At 42.1% G+C, this 20,856-nt stretch overlaps 2 protein-coding genes across 3 annotated transcripts in view; one reads left to right on the plus strand and one right to left on the minus strand.

The window, feature by feature from the left end:
• The window catches only part of LOC110989186 (uncharacterized), a 20,019-nt gene extending 16,117 nt beyond the window's left edge, over positions 1-3,902 (plus strand). The window contains exon 15 of the mRNA XM_022253370.2: positions 270-3,902. Coding sequence (XP_022109062.2) covers positions 270-345 — 76 coding nt within the window. The 3' untranslated portion in view covers positions 346-3,902. The remainder of the gene's footprint in view (positions 1-269) is intronic.
• LOC110989182 (vezatin-like) lies at positions 3,903-19,924 on the minus strand. 2 transcript variants are annotated; one of them, XM_022253364.2, is made up of 13 exons: positions 19,738-19,924; positions 17,890-18,036; positions 15,620-15,682; positions 14,930-15,099; positions 14,206-14,496; positions 13,046-13,280; positions 12,251-12,325; positions 11,121-11,217; positions 10,497-10,719; positions 9,141-9,319; positions 8,243-8,364; positions 6,881-6,961; positions 3,903-5,645 (listed from the first exon to the last, which is right to left on the minus strand). In XM_022253364.2, exons 1-13 carry the CDS (start codon positions 19,882-19,884, stop codon positions 4,758-4,760), a joined length of 2,718 nt encoding a protein of 905 aa, XP_022109056.2. In that variant the 5' UTR covers positions 19,885-19,924; the 3' UTR covers positions 3,903-4,757. The 2 variants fall into 2 exon arrangements, with proteins under 2 accessions (XP_022109056.2, XP_022109057.2); XM_022253365.2 differs by lacking the exon at positions 19,738-19,924 and having other exon boundaries at positions 14,956-15,099; positions 17,890-17,967.
• Between the last annotated feature and the right edge of the window lie 932 nt (positions 19,925-20,856).

Raw genomic sequence — 20,856 nt, forward strand, 5'->3', positions numbered from 1 at the left:
TACAACAAAGTACAGCCACGAGGTGGGAATCCTACCACAATCATTGTTTTACCTCAAGACTGCACATATAAGAAGATTGATTTTCTTACATAGAACGCTTTGTGGCCACTTTGGCTTCGGGATACGAGCATTAATATTTGAAAGACTAGAGGCAGTTAACTCATTTCCTCTGTCTTCCTTGCTTCACTAAATTTCTCAAAGCCTGGTAGGTTTTGAAGGATCTGGGAGTGCTACCTTTTGTAATGCATTCATTTGGTTTGGTTCTGCAGGCACCCAGAAAGCTCAGCAGCAGAGTACATGTCACTAAATCTCTCGTTCAACGGCGGTATGCAAGTAGCTTCGTGAGGAGAAATCCAGACGGACGGTACACCCAGACTGGACGAGTGTGTCAGGCCTCTGAGAAGCACAGGCCGGTTTGGATTCTACAGGAGTTGGCTCTCGAGATGCAATAGAAGTGCCTCATATACCTCAAAGGAGGTCTTTTGTTCCTAGGTCAGAATCGGCAACTATTGACAGGGTCTGCAACAGTAGGCCCTTCGGAAGTGGGTTTATCTTTTATATAGAACTTGACAACTTCAGTGAGCCTGTACCGGTACATCAAAGACCTCTTGTGGTGTTTTGTTTTGAAGACTTGAAGTTTGCCAAAATGGTCTTGCAGAGCGATTGTATATTTTGTGGAATGGAATTAATATAAAGGTTGTTTGTATGGTGCTCTTTAAGAGTTTATATTACATCACTTCATCTATGTGTGTTGTCGTTTTCAATGCACCATTGCTATTTTCTGCTTTGCACCTGCTGGTGGTACAGGTGTGGGAACATTTGGGTGATTGTGTAGCCTCTGTGCCATGTCGCAGGTATGAGGACGCTGTTCACGTGTGATGTGCCCTAAATAAGACATCGGTTCATAGGCATTGTGCCATTTTGTCAGGAATTTCAGGGCCAGTCAATAACACTACACTGTTGAAAAAAGTTAAAGAGGTATCTCTAAGGAAAACATTATTCTCTGATTTCATCTGTTCGAATAAATATGGAAGCGTCCAAATCGAACGCAGTGTCATTTGTCTTCAGGGCTCAACTATAACAAGCTTGAAAGGGCTTTCTTGTTCATGCCAAGATGCGAATTCTGAATGCAGATTGCGTCATTCGGAGAAAACGAGGGGAACCCTTGCCCTGCTTTTATAGTGGATAAACCCTTGTGCTTGCCAAACAGCGCATATAGCTATTGTTTGTAGCCATTGTGTGGCATAAACAAGGGCTTATCCACTACTAACACAGGGCGAGAGTTCCCCTCGTATTCTGTGTTTTCTCCGAATGACGCAATCTACATTCAGAATTCACATCTTGGCATGAACAGAAAAAAGCCCCTTTTAGCTTTTTGTAGTTGAGCTCTGAAGACAAATGACACTGCGTTTGATTTGGATGCTTCCATACTTATTTGAACAGATGAAATCAGAGAAAACATGTTTTCCTTAGCGATGCCTCGTTAACATAGCTACAACTCTGATCAAATCCAGCTCTCGGATATCGTACCTTGTTCATAATGCTTTGATTGTCAAACCCTGCAGCTCCCTCTCTTGTCACTTCCTGGCATGCCGCAGTCATTCCAAACTTTCTTCCATTTGTCAACTTCCATCGATCCCACTTCAAAGTGCATCACCTGGTAAAGCGTCATGCACTACTGCATTACCAATATTGAATCGCAAATCAGAGAAAAAAACCTTTTACAGGATAAAAGTTGAGGGTCAATCGTATTGAGAATTGCTGCCGTCATACTTGGAACTCCGAACTAGTGAGGATTCATTTCAGTTTCTACTATGGCTTCATCGAAAATCGCATGTATGTAAAAATATGCCAATAATGGACTTACATGTACCGGTGCCTCAGCTTTAATAGGGTAGGATGTTACTTTATATGTTTAAACGAAAACAGTTCAGTAAAAAAACCAACAGTAAACATGACTTGTTTTAAATACCCAATCATCAAGCTACATTTTACACTGGTTGGGACAATGTGCATGGTTGAACTATGTAATTATGCATATGGAAACACCTATGTAGGCAGCAGAGGTCTCTGTAAAGTGTTTGCTAAATGTTTAAATGGTATGGGAAAGTTTTCATAAACTTTTTTCAAATTAAACGTAAATTCCCACCGTTATCCTCAGCGTGCAGCGTGCTTATGTTAATATTTTAGTGTTTGTGGTGTTCAAGAAACAACTCATTGATTTGTGTGTATTTCTGTTTTATGCTTCACGGCTAGTTTATTTATAATGACGTGAGCATTATCACGATTATACTTGTATTTGAGACCACATCTGGAGTCTGAAATTAAGTGCTACATACATGCACTTGGTATTTGGGTTGCACGAGTAGGGCTTGGTGTCCAGCATCGCTGAGTGAAAACAGAGTTTTATAATGGCTTTGCTGTGTGGTTGTATCTAGAGGTTGCGCATGGCTGCCATCATTGAGGTCATTGCTTTTGTTCCACAGGGATTCATAGACATAGCTGTAAAGACAAAGGACTTCTTTGTTTTGAACTGTCTGTTTCTTAATACACAAATGCACAGATTTTGTCAGTTTGTGGATTTTTTGGGGGGTTCTTCCCGAGTTGATTTAACATCAAAATGAACCATTCTGGTGTTAAAATATTTCCCATAGACCCTGTATGGCAAAGAAAGTGCTCATTTTTAAGTATACTTTGAAGTGCAGGCATTTCTGGAATCCTTTACCTTAGTGTTTTTATATATGCACATAAAACTGACCCTGGACAACCAAGAGATGTCGACATCAGTGTACAGTGTAATGCCCTTTTGAAAAACTCGAGAAAACTGCCATTTTTTTCTAAGACATTTGTGCACACTGGTAATAATATAACATGTACATATTTTTACAAATGTTAATATGCTGTTTTACAGAACTGGTTTACCAGGGTTGTACATAAATTTCTAACCAAGGTTGTGTACATGTACATAGTTTTCAGCATTATTTGTATAAAAGTATCAGAATAGTATTGAACTTATGTGTTAGCATTGTCCTGTATCACTTTGAACCAGCAAACTGTTGAGAGAACTTAATGCAGATAATTAACTTCCAGAACTTGAGCTTTTTTTCACCACACAAACAAAAAAAGACACTACATGTTCACCAGAGCCTTGAACGTTCAAAAAGATCTGTATTTTACCTGTCAGCGAAAGTTACCTGGAAAAAATTTGTTTCCATGAAAACTATTAATTTACAGTGTACAGTACTTACATGCAACACCAGGAAACTGAGACATGAATCGTTCCATAGCTTGTAACCGAAACATTTCCATCGGGGTCTTGGGCAGAATATATGTTTAAAGTGGACACGTAAACATCTTGAAATCAATTTGGCTTTACAATTTGCTGAAATGAACCTGTCATGAAGTTATGATACTTTTTATTGCAAACTGTTCAATTTGTACGTTTTGGTGTTAAGAATAGAAATTATGCCATGGTTTAAAAACTGGATTGTGTCCCAAGACCGGAATATTGTTCATGTTCTTTACTTTGAATCCGGTATAAAGCGCAACTTGTCAGTACTTGTTATGTATACATGACCTGAAAAGTCAGCCTTTTTTTAAACATAAAAGTATTCCATAACACAAATTCTGGGTAGCATTGAATATGACCAAACACAACATTATGAACGCTGCCTGATGTGTCTCACTATTGCACATTGAAATTAAAGTAAAACACCTTTAAGAACCAGATTAGTCTTCCAGACTCTACGGCAAAGACAATTAAAGCCAGGTGCTTAATACATGTAGCTAGCCTACAATGTATACCGGTTGCAAGAGTTGGCTTGGTAGAGTGTATGTGGGGAATGTTCCCTTAACTGAGAACAGGCTGGATAGCTATAAAAAGACAAGTAAACTGAGTAAAATTGTCTTTTGTTCAACAGATTTTATTTCAGGTGTTCTGTTTCTTCACATATCATGCATGTACACATACACGTGCATATAGAATAGCTGTCATTTTGCAAACCCAATCTGACAAAAAGTATATGAAAAGAGAAAATCCACCGGGATGAAGCTTGGCCTCTTTATTTCGTCGTTTGGTTACACAGGGAATACTGCTGTTTTTGTATCTTCATGTACATGTATCTGCCTTGAGCTGAAGTGCATCCCCAAGTGGCAAAAGATAGACAGATGGTTGTAAGTTTCCCAAGCAGGTTCTTGCATGCGTTCTGCGTATACGCAAAGACCATACATTAAGGAATAAATTTGTTACGCTTACTCAGTGCGCTCTGTGTCAAAGGTGCCATTGATCTCCATTATAAACGCGCGCCTATGCGGTGAGTACCAAAAAAAGCACGCCCTCTTTCGTTCCGCGCGGAGCTGACAGGGTTCATGTACATGACGTCACACACTGGCCTGACAACATAACATATGGAGCCCAGTGAGTCATGAAGAAAGACAGAGAATCCCCAGGATGGTTTATCATAGGGGCCGATGTCTTTGCTAGGGCTGATTGGGACATTGGTGCTACCAACAAGGTCTTTCATGAGATCCACCTGACAAATGAATGAGCCATTCCGCAAAAGGTCCTACCGTGTTGCCCCAGGGGACGAATTGGCTGGGTGGAAGCACTAGCTTACATGGATGATATACTTGTATTTTCCTCTGGATGAGAGAAGACGGAGGAATGCCTTAACCGGGTTTACACCATTCTGTATTGATGAAGTCAACAGATGAAGCATATAATGTAATGCAATCACATGTATACATGTTTTGATGTTTCATTCCTGTACCCCGACCTCCGATGCTTCGCTGTCATCGTCGCTTCCAATGAAAGTTTCTTCTTCTTGCCGGCACTGCCTGGATCTCTTGGCAGCTTCTGCTGCTAGGGATGGGAGGAAAGACATCCCAAATTGTGTTTGCCCTTCCGTCAGGTTGAAAGGGGACTTCACTGTAGCAGAGTCTTGCAGAGGTTCGTTACCAGGTAGATTTGTCTCAGATTGATCCATGTCATATGCCATCACGCTACTTTTCCCGGCCAGTTTAGTCATGTGGGAGTCACCTACACTTGTTCCCTCTTGCCAGTTTGATTCATTGAATTCGCCGTTGTGAACAAGTTCACTCTCTGAGGTGGAACAGGGAGGACGTGCTGTGACGGACCTTGCCACTTCCATTTCTCCAGCGTCCGTTGATGAGAGGCCCACTGATCCGACATCGTCTGTAGCACCAATACTTGACTTCCTAGCATCTGCAGCATCATGTAGGGGAGAATTTGGGCCAAAATCCCTTGAGGAACCACTCGTTCTGCCACCTGCATTCTCTCTTGGGCCCAGATTCTCTGCATTTATGCATCGAAGCATTCTAAAATCACTGGAATCCTCAGAAGCGTTGAGTGCCTTATTACTGGCCAGGATCCCTCCTGCATTTTCACTCAGGGTATCCATTGTACCGATGTCACTCTCTGGGATTCCCCTACCTGTGCACTGATCTTGCTCAGTACCGCCATCAGTCTTGGAAGAGTCGCTGGGACTGACCCTGCCAGAGGTTTTCTTGGACGTCTTGATCCTCTCTGATTTCATGCGTTCCCGTTGGGCCTTCCTGACCGTCAGGACAGAGCGTAATTCCTGCAGCATGCGCTTGGTTTCCTCCGCCTCCCGCCTCCGTCGCATCTGCGGGGGAAAAACAGTGGGATTTATACCAGAGCAATATGCAACCTTTACATTCTCACACCATTTGTTCACTCTTCCGACCAAAAAAATCACACAAGAACAATTCTTAAACACTACGGCGATTAGGACTGCCTTTGCAAGTACCCTACTCAGAGAGCTTTATTTTGCCCAAGTGGAAACACTGTCCTGTATGAAGCATCTAAGCAAAGGCTGCAAACGACTAAAGAGCCACCATAGGATCCTACAGTGAAACAGCCACCATAGGATCCTACAGTGAAACAGCCACCATAGGATCCTACAGTGAAACAGCCACCATAGGATCCTACAGTGAAACAGCCACCATAGGATCCTACAGTGAAACAGCCACCATAGGATCCTACAGTGAAACAGCCACCATAGGATCCTACAGTGAAACAGCCACCATAGGATCCTGCAGTGAAACAGCCACCATAGGATCCTACAATGAAACAGCCACCATAGGATCCTACAGTGAAACAGCCACCATAGGATCCTGCAGTGAAACTGCCACCATAGGATCCTACAGTGAAACAGCCACCCTAGGATCCTACAGTGAAACAGCCACCCTAGGATCCTACAGTGAAACAGCTACCATAGGATCCTACAGTGAAACAGCCACCATAGGATCCTACAGTGAAACAGCCACCATAGGATCCTACAGTGAAACTGCTGAATTAGGCTAGCTCCTTTGGCCTCAGAATTGACAGTTGCTGTTGGCTGCGCAATGCAATGTTGCAGTGTACAATCACAATTACTGATGACTATTTCTCCTCTGGTGTCCTAGTATATGCAATGTCTATTAATGTAATGCGTCTTAATGCATACTGCATGATCCCAATGCTTTATTATAATAGAACTTATGTGCGTTGTTTATGGTTTTGATGTTTTCATTATTTTATTATCTATTGTAATATTTCTTGTACGCATTTTTTATGATTTTTAATATATTTTGATGTATCACTGTGCACTGTACCACTGTAAGTGGCAATAAACCAGTAATAATAATAATAATCATGCACAGTGACAGCTCTCGCATTTGAATTGGTGGTTGCCAGCACTACTGCATCATTACCGTATACAGTATCCACATCTACATGTACAAAACCCTTTTTTTTTTTAAGTCTTGAAGTACTGGAAGGAAAAATCATTACAAAATGCGATATAGTGTATGCGATTTTTAAGCTTGCTCCGTGAACTACCGAGAACCACAAACAAACCTTTTCGGCATCTGAGATTTCCTCTCCCCAAAATTCATCATCTCTCTGCCCTGGGTCAGTGTCCGTGTATGCTTCAAAAATCTGAGGACCACATGCAACAATAATACTTGGTCAGACAAGGTTTTACTCTTATATTTCGAATTTGAAATGTGTGAGCGTGCATTCTGACTGAGCCAGTAAACCAAATAATGAGCTACATGCCTGTAGCTAAGGGGCAAAGGTTACCTTAAAATTATTCATTTTTCATAAAACTCTATCCCCTAAATTCCCCCCGATGCACATGTAAGTCCAAATTTCTAAATGAATGAGTCAGGATTCAATTGTATCAACGAGCAAATACTGGAAAACTACATGGGTTCACCTTGACCAATGAAGGACAAACCCCTACATTACAATTTGGATACATGAGAGGGGCCAGTGAAGCCCCTTTCACACAGAGGCTGCGGCGTGCTTTGTGAACACCGAGAATGAGCAGAAAGTTGAATTCAAGATCGCTGCGGGGAGTTGCGGAGTGATATGGAAGCGATGCAGGCCGTCGCAGAAGTCTTTAAGCCAGTCGCTGATTGCAACCAAATTTTTCAAAATCTGAAGGAAAAAAACATGACTGCCGGTAAAATGACTCCAGGGCAGGTGAAGGTCGGTGCAGATCGGTGCAGTGCGTCCTGCCGGCGACCGCCGGCTTAAATTAGCTACCGCAACGCTTACTAAGCTATGCATGTACAATTTTTCTTGTGGTGAGGCTACAACAGATTTGCCATCTCTCTACTGCAGATAAGCCAGCAGGTTGTTGGTGGTGGTTCTACATTTATGTCACGCATGATGCCTGTGAAGGAGCAACGGGCTACAACGGGGCTGTAGTCAACACTAATGAAGGGGAATGCTGCGGCGGCAGACCTGGGCCAGGTCAGCCCTGGGTAGGGCCTGCAGGCTTGTTACAGGTGCTAGGCCGTCAGGTTGCACGATCAACGCAGGATCACAGCTTTTTGATAACCACGAAAAAGACATGAAAGGGGGGGGGAATTTCAGGGTAAAAATCATGAAATTTCTGGGTATAAAAGCCACCCTGGAGCTGAATGCAGGGTTACAGCCAGTCATCCACTATTTTACCAACAACTTCCGAAGACTAAACTCTTTTATTCTTTTAATTGTTCCAACAGTTCTGCAAATTTCTTCAAGGTTTACCTGTGCTTGGCCCCCAACTCAATATCAGCTCTGTGTGACAGGGGCTCAGAGAAAAATTGGGCATCTTCATCCATCGGATGAGATGTCACACAAATCAGAGAGATCTGCTTTAAATTGTAATACAATACACAACCTTGGTTGCAAAATCACAAGCTTGACTGTACATCATTGAGCCCGTACCTGATCATCAAATTCTATTTCACTGTCCCTCATTGGAAACAACAGGATGGGTTCCCTGCCTTCTGCACTGACACTGGACTGCACAATACCTCCCTGACCATCTTGCTTATGCTGTTTAGAACCTACGGGGAATAACCACCCAAAAAGTTGGAATATTATTTAGGCCTTCATGCAACAGAACATGCACGAAGCCTTTCCATTTTGAAATTCAGAAGCAATACATCGACATTTACATACATGTACGAAGAACCCATTCTGCGAAGAAATCGTTTCTTCAGTTAGCTATGGCTATCAATTGGTATTATAAAAATTCTCACATCTGATAAACAGCTAAAATGTTTGGTACTGGTGAAAATGGAAGTCTATGCAACTTTGGATGGGGGTACAGGAATGAAACAATGCATCACTTCTGCTTTGACTCAGATTCCATAGGCATTTTATTAGAAAACTTACAGGAACTTCAAAGGTCTTTCCAAACCCTGCAAAGAGCTCTTAAATTTCAGTCAATCTAACAGACAAGACTCGACTCTCCCCTAACTCATCATCAAGTCTATCTCCTCCCTCACATTCTAAATATTCACATTTTGTGGACACGGCAAAGCCCTTTCTGGGTCATTCTATAAATTTGGGGTCCAATTTTTTGTGTCCCTTTCACATCTGACGTATGATTTGGTAAGTTGAGAACACTTTCTCTAATTTTCGAGAGTGATGAATTAATGCAAATTACCTGCCAAACAAAGAAAAATAGTTTGAAATCAATTTCAGTGATAGTTTCATGTCAAATTACACGGGTCAGGTGTAAAAGGGACAACAAAATGTCACACTTTTGGACTCTGAATTTATGGAATGACCCTTCTATGCAACATTGGTCCATTCCTGAAAAAATGGATGCTCTTACTGAGGTCTTTATGGCTCATCTTCTCCAGTGACGATGCAGCCTCTTGCAGACAGTCTTGGGATGCAGTCAATTCCCTCCGGACGGAATCCAACATCTCGCACATCAAGGCACCGACATCATCCTTCCCACCAGCCAGCTGACGGTCAACCCCCTCAAGAGCCTCCTCAACGGTTATCACCCTGGGACAAATTCCAACAAGGCCCAACCAATTCTCAGTCTTTATTTTGTGATTGATTTCCAACCTCAAGTTTATGCTTTGGGGGAGTGGCGGGGGTGGAAAAGAGATAATTAACCCATTGCCTTCTGAGAGTTAAACCATCAATGTCTTCCTATAAAGATCGCAACAGTTGCAAGGGGCCCTGCTGAACATAGAACGGCACAACAGCTGTCTGACACAAGAGCGGCACTGTGTTAGCACACGAGAGCAAGAACCACGTTTGTTGAACCTAGAAACCGACTGTCTGCAACCACTGTACTAGCAATCTACAGTACACTGCAACGTGCCAGTTTGGTAGTCCAGCAGTACAGGCCTGATATGAAGCACGTCAGAGGTCATTCGGATGTGTGTGGGAGTGTGCCCTATCAGCAAGGCCCTTGTTGGACTCGCGCGTGCTTTGTTTCCGTATGACCTTGCTTTTTTTTTTTAAATATTGAACTAGCTCATTGAAAGTTAACCTGGGAATGGAAAATTTTCGTCCAAGGTAATTCCTCTTCATTTCACAAACCATGGAAAACTACAGGTTTTAACACAGGTGGGAAATGATTTTTACAGATTTTCAACAAGTGAGAATAGTTTTTCACAGATTTTCCCACAAGAGGGAAAAGATTTTCACACACGTGGGAGGTGAATTTTTACAGATTTTCACAAGAGGAGGAAAAGATTTTCAATAACTTGGGAGAAGATTTCACAGATTTTCCCTACATGAGAAAAGATTTTCACAGATTTTCCCTCAAGTGGGAAAACATTTTCAGCCTTTTGACACAGGTGGGAAATTATGAAATTATTTTCACGCCTTGTGAAAGGTGAGTGTGAATGTGGAAGTGAATTCTTTTCACAAACTTTCCCATTCCAATTCTCAGTCTGAACTTTCAATTGCAATGAACTGTACATGCGCATGTACCTCCTGAGTGATCAAGCCTGATAAAGGCAACTGCCCAAACTATCAATGCCGTTGATCATGGGGCTCAAGTCACAGGGGGAATGACATATCAGTGTGCCCCAAGATTTGACTAGGAGATGGTTCAAACGACATTAGTTTTGCTGCAAACTCCAAAAAGTTGATGCTAAAGTTAGAATTAAATATGGAATTTTTAACTGTATGGTTACCATTGAAATTTTACGAACAAATTTTCTACCTGTTTAGTGTTGCCTCCAGGTGAAGTCGTAAGCTTCTCACAGCACAGCCAACCCTCTGCATCTCGTCATCGCCCTGGGAGGGCCTCTCTCCAGGGGTCTGATCTCTGTTGCGGTCGGGCCTCTGCCTATGACAATCATAGCTTCGTTGCAGTTTTCCAAGTGCTGTCTCACACGATGCACTGACCTTGCGGACAATGCCAGACCACGAGTTCAGAAAATTTGCTGTTTTGGAACATGAAACCAAAAATAAAGATATAAACCTTGCAAACGAAGGAAAAGCATTACAAAGCTATAATTTTGAATCTCTTGAATTTTGAATTTGGTAGTAGAGCACTGCTCTAATAGCCTAGTAAGAGTATGACTCGGCCTATTCAAAATGAGCCACAAATTTCCAGTGTGTGCTAAAATCTCCCAGTACTATGATTGCAGTGTCTTGAAGCATGATCATGAGCACTCTTGGCATCAGTCATCCAGCCCAAAGACAAGTCTTAGTTATCGTGTAAGATGTTGACATGGACTACGACAGGGGTGTTCCTTTCTACTTTCATCCTCAGTCAAAAGTGAACAGATTTTCAATTAAACTTGTGAGGGACTCAACATTAACAACTCTGCTGATGATTGACCTGTTGTCTTTGGCTCCAGCCTTGCATCAGAGCACGTGCACAGGACAAACCTGCGAATGAACTCTGACCTCTGCTCCAGGAACAAACTGTTCATTGCCTATGATTAGAACAACAAAAACAATTGATCTGAATTGTCTGTAAGTGATCATTTCCACACATAAAAATGTCATCAGTACCAAAACATTGGGATACATAAATGTGACTTTTGTGAATGTGAGTTTTATTTCTTTTGATGTCTTGAATGTTGACTTGACAGGATACATCTATATGTTTCTGTTAACTGGTATTTTTTATCAATTGTAAAAAATTTAATATCTAAGTATACATGTATGTTGTAGAAAAAATCCTTCCCTTTAAACTAAGATTCACAGAATTTAATTTTCAGTAAATCATTTAAAAAATTCAACTCTAACCCTCCCAAGTAACTTGGTGAGAAAACCTTGCCCAAGCTGTCAAAAGCTGTGTTACCATTGGAATTTCTCTTCTACGCCACTGTGGAAACTTATGGCAACTGCTTGGTAGTCGTTCCTTTGTGTAAAACACCTGTGCATTCCCACTCATTCCAAATTAGAACATTAATTCTCTATGCCGGATTGGGTTACAGTGACAACATCTGAAGCGTATCTTTGAGCACTTACAATTGTACGCTACCATGCTGTATAAGTGGTTATGAGACCCACATTTCCTCAATTTCCTGGTTTTTAATTGCATAAAACCCGGGCATGTTTCTCACCATTTCAATTAAATCTGCCATAATATTCCTGATGCAGAGGACCGCACCGCCTTGACAGAATTTTACACATTGTCACACTGGCCATGAAAAAATAGCAGTACGTGCACTGTATTGAACACACAAATGGACCAGAGATCCTTCTTCACACAAGGCATTTTACAGTGCATTCATAGAAGTTTCCTGTTCCAATTGGTTTAATGAGGGCCCATAACACTACCAACCAGGGATGTCCAATTCTGGGCATTCTGATATTTATAGTTCTTCCGCTCAGCCACGCTAGTTTTACACAAAAAAGTTCAACGGGAAAACAGCTCCAGTGAACAAGTCTGCTCAGTCGCGTTGCACAGTCAATGCTTGGTCCTGTTACCTGCCAGAAAAGTAAACACCATTCACCAACCTTCAGGGCAGCCAAGGAGAAAAAGCCGGTGAGCTCTTCAAGGGAGTTGTAACCATTCTCAGTATCATCAGTCATCTACATGTACAACAGCAAAGTTGAACAAACGAAGGCAAAATCTGTAACTTATTGTGCACATCGCGGCTAGCCTTGCAGACAAAATAAGTGTTTGCCTACAATCTTCACAAACTCCACAAACAACTCTTTGGGGGTCACACACCACTGATATGCGGCTGACCAGTTTTCACAAGAAAGTAGTCTCCGCATGAGTTCTGCATGCCAAAATGAAACAGTCGCTCATCAGCCTCTTTTTACTTTGCATGTGACGGTGTGTCCTCACAGAGCAGGCTACGATGTGTAATTCAATTGGTGAAAGTTAAATGAAATTAAAAGGTCACAGACTTCCTTGGATTGGGTGGTGGGAATATGAAAATATGTCCACAAGCTTTAATTAGAAACAGGCAAGCAACTGAATCAAAATTTTGGTTGACACCAACCTACATCATGCATCACTGCTTTTAAAATTTGTCTACCAGAAAATAAGCAGATTTGAAGCTAACTTTTTGGGTCATTTTGGTTTAAACCTGTGTATGAGTTTCATGATATTGGTATTTTTGGCATCAGTGGAACAAGCCTCATTCACCGAATCCATGGAGGCAAGTTAAAGAACAAATTGAGGCTCTGTAATACCACAAACGATTAAGATAACAAAATGTACAGTAACAATGGGCAATATTGAAATTGTGCACAATCAACAGAGGGCAGTATCATCAGTGCCTAGCTTCTCTGTCGACTTACCACATTTATCCACGGAGCGGTCTCCTCCAGCCTAACCATAGCCAGGTAGTTACTGACGTGGTCAATCTCTGCCACTAGAGGGAGCTCTTCCATGACCTCTAGAGTGGCATCCCGGAGGGTGCTGAACTGAGCTCTTGCAACAGAGAAGCAGACTTCCCTGAGAGCCACGCACTGACGGTTTGGTCGAGTGGTTACTGCCCTTTCAAGACGGACAACAGGCGTGTAAGGGCTCACCCTGAAAGAAATTTTTAAAAGAAAAAGATTTTTTTTAATGCAATCACAAAAATGACAGCAGTTGCCACGCTGAATTACCTGAAATCTATAAAAGGGCTTATTAACCAAAACCTTAAGAGCAAGTATAACTTAACTGTAACAAATCTCAATTCAAAGTTTGTGCACTTAAACTGGTTTGTACAGGATTTGGTCAGTGCAGTGCATAAAAAAAGGTGTTGAGAATTTAAACATACCACTGATGAAAAACTGATCAGTCATGTTCAAGCTGGCCTAGCGACAGAAACCTTGTGCAGGTGCTGTCTGTTATGACCTCAGTTTAGTCACTGTAACCCTTCTTGCCTCTCTCCACCCAGGTGTATAACTGGGTATGTGTTCCCTTGAGGGCAGGGATGGTTAGGGTGCTTGATTAATTAGCACCTAATTAGCTCCTGAATAGCCATCGTAAATAATTCCACAGGAAGCTGTTTTGGGGAAGGCTTATGGGCCCAGCAAGCATGGGGAAAGGGAATAATGATAACAGTGTGCACTTTGGGCATTAGTGTGCTGGTGGATACATGTACATGCTTTGTAAATACATGTGCAAATCATTATGCGAGGGCCCAGCTTCCCTGTTCTAGCCAACAGATACCACCCACAAACAATTGCTCCCACAATTGGCTGAGGTCTTACCCTTGAGCCTACTCTCCAAATACTGGTCTTTTCTTTGATACATACATGTGCATGTACACTGTACATGTAACTACCCTTGGGACATTTTAGACTTGCACCAAAAAAGGAACTGATAAAAAAAATGGCCCTTGTCATTACCATTGATTCAAGCAGTGAATATCTGTCAAATCTCCCCAAGCTAATTTATGAGCAACATAATTTGTATGTACTGGTACAGTAGGGAGGAAGGCTGCAAGATTGGTTTGTATTTTACTTACATGGTGAATCCTCTTGATATAACCTCCACCTCTTGAATATATCGAATACTCTTTTTCAGTAACACCCCCTGCCGATTCAACAGCTTCAGGCACTGCTCAAAGCATTTCATGCTGTTTCTATGCAAACTCCTCTGGCTGTTGGAAATCCAGCAGGTTCGTGCCGAGTGAAATAAATAGGCGGCAAAGGACAGCAGCAAGGCAAAGCAGAGGATGGCGCATGTGTAGGAAAAGTTACGATCCAAGACATCCTGAAAAAGTACAGCTAAGGCAGCACACAGGACAGCCAGAGTACTGACGAGATAAAAACAGAAGTAGCTCTGTATTATTTATAATGTCAGAGATTAGTCTGTTTACATGAATCAATACAGTTAACCCCTTGACGACGGGAATTTCTTTCTGAAAGCCGACTCCAAGAATTCCAGCCTCGCTTGGCCACAGAGACCATTGTTTTGCTCGTGTGGTCAAAAAAGGTGCAAACAACCTGCCAAGTATTGTAGTGTCTCAATCCTTCACTTGCTACAAGATTGAGGACCTTTAGGTTTTAGTCTGGGTGTAGTTGAAGTCACTTTCAGGTAGAAGCCGGCTGCTTGCATGCACAAATGAGTGTAACCACATGTCCTCACAACTCAGCATCTTGGCCACTGTTATCCCCAGTGACATGTAACTGACTTGTGGCCGACCTGACCACAATTCTGAAGTCAACGGACACATCTATAAGCCTTACCACCCAACATGGGCATGCTTCCGTACCACAGGCTGCAGGTGGGCAGGGGAAAAGTGTGTACTATCCTGACTCTTCTTGAGGCGGTATGCTTGAACGATCTGCTGGTCTGCATCCACGAGGAGCTGGCTGTCTAATGCCAGTGACGAATACTGTGGCAAGAACTCCTTGTCCTGGGGATGGGTAGAGAAAATTAAGAGTCATACAAACCATGAACTGATTCATTATTGATGCGATGCAACCTTGATCAGCTATTACGTATTACACTCATCCTGCAATGTGGCCATCAATGCTTCCTAAATATGATTAACCCTGAATGTACTGGGTACTAATGTCCTACCACTGTTCAGATCTGTAAGACTCACTTCCATTAAGCAGTCAATAAATTGGCAAAGACAGTCCAGTCCATTAAGTCCCATCCCAGTGTTTTTACGAATCACAGGTGTATCCAACAGATATACTCAAACAGACGGCACGCATGCAAGCGTGTCAGACAATAGGTGGCTAAAAGGACCAGGGTGGTATTGGAGAGGAACACTTCTCCTTTGCCCACATGCGCAGTGAGTCATTGGAGATTTTCAGATTTAATGCATGCTAGCCAAATTTCCAGACGACACTGTTCACTGCCATACGGTATTGCCCATTTCTAATGACGCAACTGCTCAATATCCAACCACAGCAGTATGTGCTTACCACATTTAGAATGCAGGTAGAAACTGGTGGAAACATCCATTGAAAAGCCTGTCGTACTGACTCCTGAAATAGACAAAGAACACATCAATGACTCACAACAATTCACTCAATCAATACAGCATAGGTACAAAGTACTCATATATATGAATGCAAACTGGCAGAATACATAAGAACGCGCATACATCCTGCATCATGTTGTAGGGATATGAGTTTTAGCAGCTGTCTAGTTGAAGTAACAGTAATTCATTCATAGAGGTCATGAATATTCAGTGGCTATTTGTTTCAGTGTACTTGCTATTACAACTACTGGGTTCTTTTTGAATAGTCTCAAATATTGTGCAAGAGTTGGACTTTCTACTTACCTCATTAGTGAAATTTTTAGGTAAGATTACTTTTGTCACTATTATCTGAATAATTTAGAAGACAGATACATTTTAACCGGGTTTTATGAACAATGGGGGGGCGGTACCCAACACTAGAATAGCACGCACATGGTTTCGGGCTCTCTCGCTACCGCTTTGTTGCTGCCTATATTGGTGACATAATAGCATCACAAATTACTCTCTTTTCCAGGATTTAGGGGGCCATTTCCTCGGCTGGTGCCCCTTATTACAATAATTATTGGCACTGCACAAGGAGAGAGGCACTCACTGTTTACATTACATAGTGCATCGGGGGGTTTTGATTTTCTTTTCCTGATCTGGAATTCATGAAAATAAATTTCTGGTGGGCAACTATTGTCTGGTGGTACATTTTCTTCTCGATATGCTCAACTCCTCTTCACGAGGGTGAACCTGACCAACCTAAGGTTCACTGGGGTGCTGCCTCGTGACAATGTGTTACATTGTGACAGGTACAGTTTAAGTCTATTAACCCTAACCTTCCCCAACCACACAGAACTGAACAGTAGTAAAGTGTTTAATTCTGTGGGGATAGGTCTGGTAGGCCCATAACAGCTGGCTTTTGCATTGGGTTTGGCAATTGGGTTTGTCCAACAGCCTCAGTGCACAAAGTCCCATATGGGTGTTTGACTTTGTGTGAATGGGGAAGGTTAGGGCCAGCAATAAACAACTCTTTAAGACATATTTATTCTTATTCACAAATACTTTGTGAGTTGTAAAGTCAAAGCAACTTAAAACATTTCATTAATCTTTTAACACTTGGGTTTGAAGTTGAAGTAACATTTATACATGTACTTCATTTTTTTCCAAATACACTGTACATGTACCCATCTAACCATCTTACGAGTACATGTGCCTTCATAGGTGTTTAAGACTGGCCATGTGACTGGGCTCTCGACCAATGGAAAGCTAAACTGTCACTGGTATTTATGAATGTTTGTTAAAGACCCAATCAGGAGAAAGGATGCTAATCATGCCTGAGCCGAAGGCAAGGGGCATGGTTAGCATTCATTTTCCTGAGCTGGTCTTTAATATCACACTGGCCACTTGCACATCTATAAATGTACATTTATTCCCTTAACAAAGGCTGCACAAGCAAACAAGACAGATGTCTTAGGAGGCTGAACCATGGAGGGTTCACAACTTCACGTCATGTTCCTGACTAAAACAATTCAAATACACATGATCCCCCATAAATTCAAAATCTTTGGAGTTCAACGAAAGTCCAGGACATTATTTCAATATTGGTCGGATGGCGTACCACACCCTTGTGCTAAGGAGTTTCAAACTCAACTCCTGGGGTTCTCATCTGCAGAGAAATGAGTTTAGTCTCTACAGGTACATGTGCCAATGTGTGTGCGGGGACGTTACATGTACGTGTGTCCCTGAGTGAGTGCAGTAAAGGACACAGCTGCTGTGCTGGATGATTTGTTTGCACTGAATTTGAATTACAGATGAAGCTGTGTACTCTCCTGACATGCTAAAAGCCTAGATGTTATAGGGGCCCAATACCCCAATCAGATGGCATATACATTGTACCTTGAACAATAAATAGAAAACACTCAAGGTTAACGTTGCATCTCTCCTGACACCATTTAATTTTGAAGTTTAGAAATACAACTTGGGAGATCAGCAAAGAGCGCTTCCACTCAACGTCACCCTATCTCCCTGGACACGTACAGTGCGTTAGGAACTTTCCTAAATCCTTCTCTATGCATCTTCCCTCTTCATCCTACCCTGCAGGGGTACATGGCCTACCATGTCTACCCTCTTCCATCCTCCAAACTCCTCTGGAATCTCCAGTGAGAGTTTGAAGAATCAAGGAGATTTGGATTAATTATCAACTCAAAGGTCTCTGCATTGCTCTACCTTAAGTCCTGGTTGGTGGATGAAGCTGACCTCCTCATTACAGTCCTTGCTCATAAGGCCCCGCGTTGTCTTCTTACCAACTACAGGGGCTGTCTCAAAATCCTCATCTGGGCAGGCTTCCCTTAAGTACTGGCTCAGAGGAGAAGTCTGCAGGAATAACAATGGGGAATCATGTGTTCATTGACAAAACTGCCTACTATCCTCCACATCACACTGTGTAAGCCTGGCATTACACTCTGCTGCATCATGGCCGGATGCATCAACCATCCATGTACATACAGGTACACATACACATGTGAGCAAGTTAGTGCGTATATGTATGTGATCCACATTAAAATTTATGCCAGTCCATCCAGTGTGCAAACAGAATGCAATGATTTTTAACAGGCCATTTATGTTTGCGCATGGTAACTGTAAACTGCGCACAGGTATACGATCGTGAACTGACAACCTTGTGCACATTTTGCTGTTGAGAACTTTTGAGAGGGAGAATTTTTTTATTTTGTAGTAAGCCTAATCAGTCAATTTCTGCAGCTTCGGTTCTGCCTCTGCAATACTATTATTCCAGCCATTGATGGTAAAATGCCCAAAGAAGGGCAGAAAAACTAACCAAGGAGGAGACAATTTTTGATCATATTTTTAGTGCATCCAAAATGACCTGAGAACACTGCTCCGATTGTCATATACACAGTATGAAAGATGACATACACAGTAAGAAAGATGTCTGATCATTTTGTCTGTTCATAGGCCCCTAATTGTGTAAATGCTGGGCAAAATCTTTTCATTTGTGCAAGACTGCTTGATTCTTATGAGGTCAGTCAAAGGTTACTCTGCCAGTTGTCTTTTCTATCTGCACAGACTGCAGTGTAATTCATTGGTAGTGGACAACTGTCTCAAAAAAGGGGGATTGTATGCTTGGGGACCCCTAGTGTTTTGTCATTTTAATCTTGTAAACTGGTCAGTCCCACCAACCAAAAAAAGCAATGCTCTCTTTATTGTGCTGACCGTATTTTGGGGACAGGAAGAGTTCCATATACGGATGCCAGTAATTATTCCCTACACTGACCTATTAGCCGTCAGAAACCAAAACCATGTCCTCCAGAAAAGTTCAATTTAGGCAAGAAAAACCAACTCAAACGACTTTTTTTTAAAGGCCTAGAATTTTTCAGACCAGTCCCATAGCGTTTATGCACAGGGTGTCAAGCGGCATTTCAAATTGTAAATTGTGAGAAAATGTGAATTTCTTACTGATAAACCAACCATGCAAATTTGAATCCACCATGTGTCGTGTGTTAAAACACCTCCAGTTTCCCCTGATTATTTCCCTCAAAACTCAAACCACAGCCCTTTTTGACATCTACCCTACAGTCATGGCAGTTATTGAGCACGATATCATAGTCATCTACCAAGCAAAGCGCATCCAAAAGTTAAAATGTAGCTCACCCTTCTATTAAAGGACTAGAGTCCCCAAATTAAAATCCCCGAAAAAGGAAGTAAAGTTGGAGAATTTGTGGAAAATGCCACAGACAGAATAGCCTACCCCGCCACACACATATAACCCAACCCCTACGTAGCGGGATATCGAGTCAGGGACAGGTTGCGCTCTGACCGTGAAGCTGGATGTCGGGTGTCTGGAGGCGATCGGGCCTATCACTTGCCATGCTTCTATTGAGCCTATATACTTTTTTTTAAAAAGTTAGGCCTACAGCCCGGCTTAACTGTTTGTCAACATCAGTCTTGCTCTAGAGTCTATACACGTAGGCCCTACGTGTGCATGTAAAAACGACACTGCCAGTAACGTTAGTGTAACAAACAGTCTGATAAAGTACACAGTCTGACAGTTGATACCTCAAGCAACACCTCCTCATCTTCGTCCATTTTAAGCAGGCAAACTTGAGGCAAAGAACTAACATCACACTCGTTCACACATGTCACACTGTCGCGAGCGCCAACGCATGCTGCGGTAGGGCCTAATGTAATGGTCATCTCATACATGTTATTACAGGGCCAACGCGAACGACAGGCGTGTTTCTAAATCTGTACGCCCCAACCATATGATTGTATAGCGCCGCTTAGCGGCGCAAGATGGAGAACTCGACTAAAGGGTGCAGACCACTAATTCAAGTGAGAATTTCTGACCAGCTCATTAGCATTAAAAGTGCCCCCTTCCACAGTATCTTTTGAAAAAAGAGATTGTTTGGCCCCCAAAATGGTGAGATTGTGTAAATCGTCGCCAGGATCAACTCCCTGGGTCTTTGAGCTTTCATATGAGGGCAGAAGGGCTGAAAACTACGGTTGAAAAATGGTCCTAAGTGCCCGAGAAAGTTGAGGGTTGCCACTTGAAAAATGGCTGCAATCAGACTTCGGAAAAATCACTTTTTGGGGGGTGATTTTGTTTTGTGGGAATAATTAAAAATGTAATTGGTTAACCCACAAAAAATTGAAAAGAAATTGAAAGATAAGTGACCAGACAAGAATTTCATTTGTGTTTCAGAAATCTCAGGGATTTCGTGAAATGAAGCCGTTGCTCGCCTGCTGGCACGAATTCTCATGGCCCTCGTTATGTAGGTCCGATGCAAATGATCTTAATATGGGACTTGCGCAGTTAATGATTTTCTCCGCTGATACATACATGACACGGCAACATTCTCGGCAGTAAGGTTTATGATTTTGTTATCTCCATTATGGATCCGCAAAAGCAATACTGATGAAAAGCTAAAAATACAAATTGGAGCTTCTAGTAATTCGTATCAGCTAAAAGTGATGTAAGAAACAATGCTTAGGCCTATATGCAATACGATTACCTTCGATATTCTGAAATGTGACAAAACAGTCAGAACAGTCGAACCTCGTTAGTGAGAGGTCGTTCAGACTTGGCAAATTACCTTGTTATGACAGAGTCCTTGTATATGTATTATCAAGAATGAAAACGGTGAAAAAGAAAAGATCGGGACCTAAAAATTGCCT

The sequence above is a fragment of the Acanthaster planci genome, linkage group LG04 (assembly GCF_054643075.1).
Source record: "Acanthaster planci isolate LZ-2023a linkage group LG04, COTS_SCS, whole genome shotgun sequence".
Classification (NCBI taxonomy): Eukaryota; Metazoa; Echinodermata; class Asteroidea; order Valvatida; family Acanthasteridae; genus Acanthaster; species Acanthaster planci.